At 44.8% G+C, this 12355-nt stretch overlaps 1 protein-coding gene across 6 annotated transcripts in view; it reads left to right on the plus strand.

Moving 5' to 3' along the window:
- LOC138758824 (hexosaminidase D-like) overlaps positions 1-12355 on the plus strand; it is a 124085-nt gene that overhangs the window by 73556 nt on the left and 38174 nt on the right. For all 6 annotated transcript variants that reach the window (XM_069928237.1, XM_069928238.1, XM_069928239.1 and 3 more), the window contains 5 exons: positions 909-996; positions 3304-3468; positions 6993-7176; positions 8672-8743; positions 8844-9048. In XM_069928237.1, the coding sequence (XP_069784338.1) occupies positions 909-996; positions 3304-3468; positions 6993-7176; positions 8672-8743; positions 8844-9048 (714 nt within the window). The remainder of the gene's footprint in view (positions 1-908; positions 997-3303; positions 3469-6992; positions 7177-8671; positions 8744-8843; positions 9049-12355) is intronic.

Genomic DNA, 12355 nt, shown 5'->3' on the forward strand with positions numbered 1-12355 from the left:
GTGTAGGGATACCCCAACATACATCATGTGGAGGTACGGTTTCATCGACTGTCCTTTTTATTTCCATTCCTCCACGTGGAACGACTGCCGGTACTGGAATGTCAGTGTGTAATTGCTGATACATCAACTCTTCCTGAGTCCCATTCCTTAGACCCAGAAGTTCTCCAACTCCTGGGTGAATTATCATTGCTCCTAACTGACCTTGTAGAAAGACAGGCTACTTGCTGCTCAAAACGTGTGCAAAATTCAACCCTCTCCCTGTGTTTCTCTCCCTTTCCCAACTTTCCTCCAGCTCCCCCCTCCCTTCCCTTCCATCTCCTATCAAAGTGTTGCCCTCCCCCACCACTCCTCAGCTTCTATCTCCTACCTGTATATAACCTATGACTTAACTGTTGGCCTGTGCTCTTCTCCCTGTCTCTTTTTCCCTCTTCTCCTCTCCTCCTTCCCCTCCTCCCTCCCACTCTTTAATTCAGGCCTGTTTTTGCTGAGTTTTTCCAGCACGTGTGTGCATTGCACTGGACTCCAGCACCTGCTGACTTTCTTATTTAATTCCAACTCTTCTCTTGCCTGATGTTTAGAAGGTGTTTTACAGCTGGAGTCACTTGACCATGAGCATGAGTGGTCACTGTCTGCTTCTCTCTGGTTTTGGTCTCGCTCCCTGTGGCTCCCAATATCCGAGCACTGATACTGATCACTGTGGAGGAGTGAGCCTCTGGCTGAATTTTCTGTGCTGAGCTAGATTGGTTATGGACCAAGATAACCAGTTGGGGTGGTCAGATAGTATTTGAATAGACACGTGCCCGGGAGTGAGTTCTGGGGCAGGAATTATTCCTTGGCCAATATTCCTCCAGTCTCTGTATGAGCTTCTCTTGGTAAATTTGTTTTTATAATTTTTTTTCTCTGTATAGCTCAGCTGACATCAGCACTATTCAGCAGTTGGCTGCAAGCAATAACCTGGAGATTATACCCTTGATTCAAACTTTTGGGCACATGGAGGTAAGTTAAGGTATGAGTGAATTACCTCTGCCTGAAGACTGAGCAAGGTGGGGGGAATATTCTGTGAGAGCATCCATAAAACCACTGAGCCATACAACACTGGAGCTCAGAAATTGGCCCTTCTGTCCATCTAGTTCATGCTGAACTATTTATTCCATCTGGTCCCATCAACCTACAGCTGCACTCCATTTCCCTCCCATCAATGTGCCGATCAAATCTTCCCATAAATGTTGTAATCAAACCCTTGTCCACCACCTCCACTGGTAGTGTATTCCACACTCTCACCACTCTCATGTTCCCCTCAAACATCTCACCTTTCATCCTTTACTCACCCTCTAGTTCTTTTCTCACCTACCCTCAGTAGTTTGCATTTACCTGATCTATACCTCTCATAATTTTGTATAGCTTTATCATATCTCCCCCCTTTCACCAATTCTCCAGGGAATAAAGTCCTAACTTGTTTACCTGTTCCCTGTAACTCAGGTCCTCAAGAACCGGCAATGTAAATTCTTTCAATCTTATTGGTACCTTTCCTGGAGTTAGGTGGTCAAAACTGTGCACAATTTTCTAAATTTGTATCAAAATTTGGCCTCACTAATGTCTTATACAGCTTTACTATAACATCCCAACTTTGAAACTCAATACTTAGATTCATGAAGACCAATATGCTAAAAGCTCTCTTTACAACCCTCTCTACTAATGATGCTACTTTCAGGGAATTATATATCTGTATTCTCAGATCTCTCTGTTCTACCGTACTCCTCAGTTACCTCTTGTTTACTGTACATGCCCTAGCATGGTTTGTCCTTCCAAAGTGTAACACCTCACACTTGCCTGCATTAAATTCCATCTGCCATTTTGCAGGCCATTTTTCCATCTGGTCCAGATCCCTCTGCAAGCTTTGAAAGCCTTCCTCACTGTCCACCACACCCCAATCTTGGTGCCATCTGCAACTTTGCTGATCCAATCAATACATTTTCATCCAGATCATTGATATAGATGACAAACAACAATGGACCCTTCCCTGATCTGACTATTAGTCACAGGCCTCCAGGCCACTACCACTCTCTTATACACACCCATCACAGGCCTTCTCTTGCTACCTATTAGAGGAGAGAACCAGGGAGAAGCTGAGTTTCTCCCACACATCTGTGTATTGTTCTTTACCCCAGTATCTCCTCTTCTCTCCTCCTCCCACCCCCCACCCCCCCCCCCACCACCGTCCCCTACATTTTAATTCAGGCATCTGTTTGTTCTTATCGTTATTCCTGATGAAGGGCCCAGGCGGAATAAGTTGGTTACCATTCATTCCCTATCGATGCTGCGCGACCTGCTGAATTTTTCCAGCATATTTGTGTGTTGCCCTCGTCCCCAGAATCTGCAGACTTTTGTGATTAACTGTACAAAAGTGGTCTCTGTCACCAAAGATCCAATGCTCATGGAAACTGTGAACCACGTCCTCATCTCAGAAGGTGCTTATCAGCAGCATTGCCTTCCTAAACCTCCTGGAAAGTTCTCCAAACCTATCACTAGCAGTGAGGCTCCGTTGACACTTGCTGGGATCTGTAGGCAGACCAAGTTGTCAGCATGTGCCACAATGTCTCTACTCTGAGCTCTGCCCTGAGAGTTGGCCACCAAGAAAAGACTGAAGGGATGTGGTCAATTGCTCTTTGAACAATGCTACATCCCCAGTCTCTCCTGGGATCCCTGACTGATCTTACAGTGGAGAAGTGTGTGGTCAAACACTGCCCTATTTCCATGCACAACTCACACCACCACATTTGGCTGAGTCCAAAACATCGACAACATGGCATGTTGGAAGCAGATAGACTCTCCACTGTGAGGTTAACCCCCCCTCGGTGTGAGGATTACCCCAACCCTCGGTGTGAGGATAACCCCCCCCTTCAGTGTGAGGATAACCCCTCCTCAGTGTGAGGATAACCCCCCCCCCCCCCAGTGTGAGGACAACAATCTTCACAGAAACTTTGTGCGGTCACTTGGAATACAATATTTAGTTACCTGTGATTTTTATTTGGTGATGAGTTTCATTTCTATAGCCTCCCTCTTGATTTTCATTGGGTGTGATTGGACAGTGTGGGTTTGTGGGCTGGCAGGGCCTTCTACCATACTGGATTGTTAAAATTAAAATGAAAAGATTTGACTCACTGTAGCACATTTGGATTTTCGTCACTACTTTGAAGCAGACTTCGATCAGGCCTGTTGTTTACTTGGGCCTTGCTGCCATTGTAACTGACAACTCATAATTTGTGCTAAGAATTTTTCACTCAGATTCTGCTTCTCCGATAGTTTGTTCTCAAGCACAACAAATACTGGCACCTCCGTGAGGCGGAGAGATACCCCAACAGTCTCAATCCTCATTTACCAGAATCCCTGAACCTGGTGAAGGAAATCCTCACCCAGATACTCGCCAAACATCAGAAGTCGACTTGGCTCCACATTGGAGGTGACGAGGTATGTACCATGCATAATGTTACTGACCTGTCGACACATCATACCCTCCATAATATTCCCTAGAGGGCAACACGTCAATTCACAATACCTTCACCAAGTCTTTGCAATGGTCAGAAAGTGGGAGCTTCTCATTACAGTGAGGTCAGGATGGAGGTGGGGTTGGGAGAGTGGTGATCTCAGCAGGATGAGAGTCATGGAGTTGAAGAGAATGGAAAAGGCCCATTGGCCTAACTCCTCCATGCCAAGTTACCTACCTGAGCTACAACACGATCGAGATGGGCCAAGGAGTGGCAAATGGAATTTAACTCTGACAAGTGTGAGGCTTCATCATTTTGGTGAATCAAGCCAGGGCAGGAGTTGTCCAGTGAATGGTAGGGCCCTGTTGTAGGACAGACAGTGAGAGAGAGAGAGAGAGAGAGAGACCCAGGCATACAGGGGCATAATTTCCTGAACAACCATATCCCTTTGAACCATTAATCTATTAAAATTACCTTCATGATTGAACCTGTCTTTTCCAAGTCCATTCTCCTACCACCCTCTGTGTGGCAAAGGTTGCTCTTTCATCCTTCAAGATGGTTTTCCTCTCACCTGAAATCCCTAGTTTTAGGCTTCGCTATCCTGGTAAAAATACTGTGATCTTGATGTCCTATGGACATTGCGTGCCCTGTTGACTTCCTCCAGTAGTTTTGTGCTTTTAGTTGTTCCTATATGCAAAGCCATGAGGATCTGTCCTTGCCTTTCCAAACGCAGGAAAATCTTGTTCCTCAGAATCCCCTCTGGTAACTTTCCCGCCACTGATGTTAATTTCACTGGTCTATAGTCCCTTGGCTTGTCCTTGCAGTTTTTCTTAAATGAAGGCACAACATAACTATCCTCCAGTTTTCTGGTATTTCACCTGAGCTTAATGATGATTCAAACATCTCTGATAAGGCCCAGCAGTTTCTTCCCACAATGTCTTTAGATACATGTGATCAGTACCCAGGGCCTGGCCACATTGTGGGAAGAAACTACTGGGGCCTTAAATTTTTAAATGTAGGCATACAGGCCAGTAACAGGCCCTTTCAGTCCATGGGTCCGTGCCGCAAGCCCTGGTATCTTTGAAGGGTGGGAGGAAACCAGAGCCCTCAGAGGAAACCCACGCAGACACGGGGTGAATGTATAAACTCCTTACAGTGTGGGATTAGAACCCCGGTCCCGATCACTGGTGCCGCCCCAGTGCTGGAATCATCTTTATGCATTAGGTTTTCCCCTTTTGGAATGTGAATATTTATCAAATCTCTTGGCCTTCTTCATGACCGTATCTGCCAGAGATATCTTTTTGCCCTCAATATTTCATTTTTCAGTGGACTGGGGTTTGAGCCAGAGTCGGTTGACAATGAGTGTGTGGGTAGCAGGGAGTAACCATTATATAGCTGGAGTTTCACAAGCTGGGAAACACCTGTTTCTCACTGGGAGTGTGCATTTTATGTGGGGTGTTTCCTACCATTCAGTTTATGTAAATATTGACCATACATCTTTTTTAATTTTTAAAACATTTTTTACACTATGAACCATATTAACCAAAATACACACAAACATTTCCCTCTTGAATATACAGTGTCATTTGCTCCCCTTTTTCCCACTCCCCTCCCCACCCACTAAACTTTCAACAGATACAATACATTAAACCCATTAAACAATGTCATCACACATTGAAAATAAACAAGAAATTTGTGTCATCTACTTTTACACACGGGGTCAGTTCATTTCGTCTTCTTCTCATTCTGTCGTTTTAGGGGGTGGAGGTCCGCAGTAGGCCCTCTGTTGTGTTCCATGTACGGTTCCCAAATTTGTTCGAATACTGTGACATTATTTCTTAAATTATATGTTATTTTTTCCAATGCAATAGAAAGAGAACGATGAAGTAAGCTGGGAACAAGATCTAAACATAAAGATAAAGAATGAAACATGGGAAAAGCTATGTTCCGGAACTATGAGAAATACAATAAACATGAGGTTACGCATGATACAATATAATTGGTTACACAGGCTATACACAACGCCCCAAAAGTTAAATAAATGGGACCCAACAGTATCAGATAGATGTTTTCGCTGTAAGAAGGAAACGGGAACAACAGTACATGCAATTTGGACATGTGGGAAAATGGAAAAGTTTGAGGAAGATCTAAATCAGGTATTAAATAAAATCACAAAAAGCAACATACCAAAAAATCCTGAGATCTTTCTTCTAAGTAATATAAGAAGTAAAGAACTAGCCCTCGATTTGGAAGAAGCACAAAAAAGATTTATTATGATAGCCTTAGCTGTAGCAAAAAACTGTATAATGTCAACCTGGAAATCAGAAGAGAGCCTGAGAGTACAGCAATGGTACATAGAAATTAATAAATGTATACCATACATCTTGAAGGTATTTTTAATTAAATTAGCTTTGTAAAACTTTGATCTGATAATGCTCTAACTACTTGAGACATAGAAGTATAGAGTGTAGAAACAGGCCCTTCAGCCCATCTAGTCTGTGCTGAACTGCATTGACCTGCAGCTGGATCAGAGCCCTGCATACCCCTCCCATTCACCTATCCAAATTTTCTTTCATTGTCGAAATTGAACCTGCTTTCACCACTTCAGCTGGCAGCTCGTTCCACACCCTCACTACTCTCTTCGTGAAGAAGTTCCCCTAATGTTTCTTTTAAACATTTCACCTTTCACCCTTAACCCACATCCTCTAGTTCTTTTGTCACCCAGCCTCAATGGAAAAAGCCTACTTGCATTTACTCTGTGTAGTCCCCCTATCAAATCTCCTTACATTCTCCAACATTCCAGGGAATAAAGTCCTAACTGGTTTAAACTTTCCCTTAACTTAGTTCTTTAAATCCTAGCCACATCCTTGTAACTCCTCTGCATTCTTTTAATCTATTGATATCTTTCCTGTAGTTAGAAGACCAAAGTGCTGGTTATAAAAAACAGAAGGGAAGTCTAGAGCTGCTCCACACCTCTCTTTCATTACCTGCAACTGGTTCTCAGAAATGAGACAGGTTTTGTTTTGTCTTCTCCTCTGCCATAAACATCACATAGTTACTGCCACATTCATGAAGTAATAGATAATTGACTCATGAGAGAGTTTGGTGCTGGTCTCCTTGTGTTTTTGGCCAGTGTAGTTTCAAAGCACTTCAGCTGCCATTCTAAGTATATTTGCTTGAATTGTTCATTCTAATCTTGTACACGTTTATACTGTGTGATCGATGAAAACCCATCTCCACTGCATCAGACAACATGTGTAATAAATGGGACAGTGTTGAAAAGTTCAATAAGGAAAGGTGTCATTTGAATTTAACTTGTGCTCTTTTGCTGTTAATTGGAACATTTTGTTTTGCTTTTAAAGTTGCTCAGTGAGTTTTGCTGGATGTTCTCCACTGGAGTTTGATACCGTTTTCTCCTAAACTAAGGCTGGAGGTTAGTTCCTGCATGGCAGATAAAATCGAGTATTTTCCAGAAGGGGCATTTAAATTTCTTTTTGCTTTCTGGAGGTTTATCATCTCGGGGAAAGTACTGAATCCAGACATTGGTTGAAGGAGGGACGAGGAGATATTGGACAGATGTTCCTCAAATACATCAAGGAAGTTGGGAGTTTTGTGGTCAACAACTACCCTGGCCTTAAACTTCTGATGTGGGATGATATGTTGCGAAAAATTAATAACAAGAAAATCCATGGTGAGTCTTTCAGGACTCTTTTAGGTGGCACAAGCCCTTGTTTAATCAACAGGAAATTTTCTTCGGCTATTCAGTGGCCCTGTACCTTTCACCACCATGAAATTTGGGTGTGGCTGAAGCAGGATCTGGGCCACTTTGGTAGACAAGATGCTCTTTATAAAATCTGTGTATGGTCTGTGTGACCCTTTACCTTCTTTTGGGAGTTGGGCTGGCAATCCAATCAGTTCATTCACAGTGCATTGCAGACCGTAAGACAAATTTGGGTTTCTTTCATTCTTCCCTCCACTCCCACAAATTATGTCATACTTTGTCTTCATGGATGTATCCAAATCAGTGAATAAATTAAAACCCTGCTAATTGGATATGTGGCCAGTCAAAATTGACGAGTTAATTTATAGGGGGCACGGTTAGTGTAACGATTAGTGCTTTGCTATTATATTGCTAACAGCCTGGATTCCAATCCACTGCTCTCTGTAAGGAGTTTGTATGTTCTTCCTGTGTCCATGTGGCCTTCCTCCAGGTACTGCAGTTTCCTCTCCTCCTTCAAAATGTACAGGGGTTATAGGTTAATTGGGTGCAAATGGGCACCATGTGCTTATGGGCCAGAAAGGCCTGTTACCATGCTGTACATCTAACTGTACATCTAATTTAAAATGTAAAAATATCTTGTGCAGCAAAAATATCTTGTTCTCAGATTGAGTCACTGTACTAGGCCTCTGGTTCAACTTACAAGGTCAATGCGAGACGTTTGTGGGTTCAGTTCCCACTCCAGAGACCACTCATCCAGACAGCATATTACTGAGGGAGAGAGTTGGTGGGGCCAACTTTGAGCTGATCAAGTCAGCCCTCTCAGGTGAGGAAGAGAAAAGGTTCTTCCTTGTGTCTGTGACCAACATCCCTGAAACAGATCACCCTGTATTACCCAGTTGGGGTTGTCAGAAGGTGTGTACATTGGCTGTACTTTTTCTGCATTACCCCAGTGACTGCATGGAAAATATCTAATGGGCTACCTCAGATATCCTGAGCTCATGAAAGGCCCTATCTATATACAGTAAATGGAGTATTTTAACATGCAATTTTATAGCAATAATTAATGTTCTAAATACTTTCCAATCTGCTAAGATCTGAAGCATATGATTTATTGGGCAGCAGGGTTAACCTAACAGTCAGCACAGCCCACCAGCGACCCAGGTTCAAATCTGCCGCAGTCTACAAGGAGTATGTATATATTCCCCTTGATCTGTGTGAGTTTGTCCTGTTCCACTTTCCTCCCATGTTCCAAAACATCCGGGGTTGGTCGGATAATTGGGCATCACAGGTTTCATGGGCCGCAATCGGCTTCGACTATGTGGTATCATTAAAATTAAAATAAATTCACATTCATGTGGGATAATGTACTTCCTTAATTCAGCCGCATTTTAGTCACGTGGACATTTCTAATTGATAATTTTCAACTGCATTGCCAGTTTGAACTTCTGGATTATTCTTTTCTCAGAATGCGGGATAGCTGACTATATTACCCCGATGATGTGGTTCTATCAGCCAAAGTTTGACATTGCCAAAGCAGGTAAGAAGCAATTCTCTCATCGTTTTGCTGCCTCACAGACTCCCGGCTGGGCTCCTTAAAACAAGTGCCATCTTGTTAAGCAAGGATTTTTGAATTGCAGAGGACCTCCTCGCTAAGTACGTGGACAATGGATTCAGGACCATCTGGTTTGCAAGTGCCTTCAAGGGGGCAACAGGTGTCAACCAAATCCGGACACCAATCAAGACCCACCTGGAAAATCACCTTCAGTGGCTGCAGGTGATTCAATCCCTGTCAAAGTTCCCATCCCTTCACTTCCAAGGGTTGGCATTAACAGGCTGGCAAAGGTGAGGCATTTTCTGCAGCATTTTCACTCTCAATAGTAATGACATGGAATTGTAATGTCCATTTAATTATTGGTACCCCAGAAGCCATTGTGTCACATCTCCATCTGGGAACTTCAGGATTTATCCTGTGCCCTGGGCAACCACAGGTCTCGAACCACAGGATCTAGATGCTTTGCAGAGGAAATTTACCAGGATGCGGCCTGAATTGTAGAACATGTATTAGGAAGCAAGGTTGACTGAGCGGACTTTTCTCCTTGGAGCGACAAGGATGAGAAGTGACTTAAGAGAGGTCCATAAGATTATGAGGGGCTGAGGTAGGGTGGGCAGCCAGCACTCTTTTCTAGGGCAGCAATAGTTAATACCAGAGAACATCTGTTTAAGATGAATGGAGGAAAGTTTAGGGAAGATATCAGAGGTAAATTTTGTATCACAGAGAGTGGTGGGTGCCTGGAATGCATTGCCAGGGAGGTGATGGTAGCTGGTACAATAGGGACTCTTAAAAAGAACCTCGTAAGAAACATAGATGATGTGTATGAGATAGGGAAAAGTAAAATTGTTGTGGTGCTGGGGAAACAACCGGCCATGTAGCACGAATAGGAACTAAAGGTAACCAACGTGATGGGACAACATTGTAGCTGGTGGGAAATACAGATTTTGTTAGATGTGGAAGCTGGTGGGTGGTGGGTAAGTAGAAGGCCTTGAACAGGACCTCACCACAAAAAATCAAGTCACCGCCTCATGCACTATCACTTACCTCATCACTTCTGGTCATCTCCCTCCCACCTCATTGTTTCCCAAACCTGTACTGCCTAGTTTTCTACCCCACCCCCTACCCCAAGATCGACAAACCTAACTGTTCTGGTGGATCCATTGTTTCTACGTGTTCTTGCCCCACCAAACTGGTATCATCTTATCTCCCAGGTCCAGTTCCTTCCTACCTACATCCATGATATCGCACATGCCCCTCCACCAGGTTGTTGCTTTTTCATTAACTTCCAGATCCCTGAATTCACAGCCTCTTTCTCCAATGTCTGTATACCTCAATCCCATACAGAAGGTCTCAAAGCCTTTCGCTTTTTCCTCAACAACAAACCTAACCAATCCTCCTCTGCCTGGCAGAACTTGTTCTCACCCTCAATAACTTCTCCTTTGACTCACCTCAAATTCTCCAAGTCAAAGGAGTAGCCATAGGTACCAACACGGGCCACAGCTTGGCCTGTGGAGTGATCCATGGTGCAAGCCTACACTGGCAAGGGCCCTCAACCCTTCCTCCACTGCATCGGTGCTGTTCATGCACCCAAGATAAGCTCATCAACTTTATCCACTTTGCTGCTAACTTTCACGCTGACCTCAAATTCACTTGATCCATCTCTGTCTCTATCTCGGGAGAAAAACACCTACAGATATTTTCTAAAATCTACTAATTACCACAGTAATTACACTTTACTACACTTCTTGACACCCTGCCCCCTGTAAGGATTCCTTTCTCTCAATTCCTCCATCACTGCCATGTCTTCTCCCAAGATGAGGCCTTCCATTCCAGAACATCTGAGATGTCCTCGTTCTTCAAAACACATGGTTTCCCCTCTACCACCATCAAATCAGCCCTTACCCACATCTCCTCATACATCTGTCCTGGCCCCCTCTGCCTTGAGACACAACAAGGTCAGGATAACAAGGACAGGATTCCCCTTGTCCTCACCTACCACCCCACCAGCGTCCACTTCCAACATATTTTTGATCTGCAAATTCTGTCACCTGCAACATGATCCCACCACCAGACAGCACCCTTCAGGACTCACTCATCCACTCATCCCTTCCTATTGATTGCACCCTCAGTACCTAGCCCCGTGACCGCAGGAGATGCCCAACTTGCACCCACACCTCCTTCCACACCACCACTCAGGGCCCCAAAGAATCCTTCCAAGAGAGGCAACACTTCACCTGTGAATTTGTGGAGCCACCTACTGCATCTGGTGCTCCTGCTGTGGCCTCCTCTACATTGACGAGATTAGACACAGACTGGGAGATCATTTCAATGATCACTCTCACCACTGCAATACCAGGGCCAATTATATTAATTTCACACCCTTTTCCCACTTCCTCATGTCAGTTCACAGCCTTATGCAATGTCAAACGAAGGCTACCCGCAAATTGGAGGAATTCCAACTAATGGCATTAACATTGACTTCTCCAGTTTCTGTTAACCCCCCTCCCTATCTCTCTCTATTCCTCTGTGCCCTTCCAGCTTCCCCATCCCCTCCCTTCCCTCTCCATTCAAAGAGCTAAGCCCTCCCCGTGACTTCTTCTACCCACCCACTCATATTCACCAATGACCCATATCCTTCCCCTGCCCCCTCCTCACTCCTCTCCTCTCCTCCTCCCAACTGTTTATTTAGGCACCTGCCTGGGAATTGCTCACACTTTGAAGAAAGGCTCAGGCCCGAAACAGTGGTTACCCTTTACTTCCTAGAGATGCTGTGTGATCTGCTGAGTTTCTCCATCACGTTCGTGTTCCTCCAGCACCTGCCAACTCTTTTCTAGTCTGATGTTTTGTGTCACTTGACCATGAGCGTGAGTGGTCACTGTCTGCTTCCCTTTGGATTTGGTCTCATTCTCTGAGGCTGCCAACCTCTGAGCACTGAGACTGATCACTGTGGAGTCAGTCAGTCAGAATTTATTGATCATTTTTAAAACCGTGAAACAGCCATAAAAATGAGATTGCATTTCTCCAGGACAAGGTGTTACTTAATAATGTAATATTATGCGCAAGACCAGACATAGGGGCAGGCAAAATGGCTTCGTAGTGAGAGGACGCTGCGAGCAACTGCTGTGCAGCCTATTTTCAGGGTAATTCCCTCAGTCAATAGTTCTGCCACTATGTCCCGCACTCCTGGCTGACACGCCTGCTGTGGGTTCCCAAGCCAGCATGCGGCTCATTGCTCCAGACCCTCAGACTACCTCCTCACTGTCCTTCCAGCCCAACATTGCACCACTGCCAACGACGCAGATAGCCCCTGCAACCACATGCCACCTCGAAGCTGCCGGCCATTGCCTTGCCAGTTCCAGCCTTAAGGTACCGCCGACTCCAGCCTCCACCACCAACTCTGCTCACCACACCGCCATCCCCACCACAGAGGGCTTCGTCCATGATCACTGGGCCGCAACGAGCTCTCCTCCACCAGTACCAGCCGCTCGGGTCGGACCTTGGCAACTTTCAAGAGGTCTGCTTCCTCCATGATATCTTCAGCATTGCCTTTCCCATTCCCTCTCATTCCAGAGTCCTTCCTCGATCTATTTCAATGTT

This window comes from Narcine bancroftii, chromosome 3, assembly GCF_036971445.1.
Source record: "Narcine bancroftii isolate sNarBan1 chromosome 3, sNarBan1.hap1, whole genome shotgun sequence".
NCBI lineage: Eukaryota > Metazoa > Chordata > Chondrichthyes > Torpediniformes > Narcinidae > Narcine > Narcine bancroftii.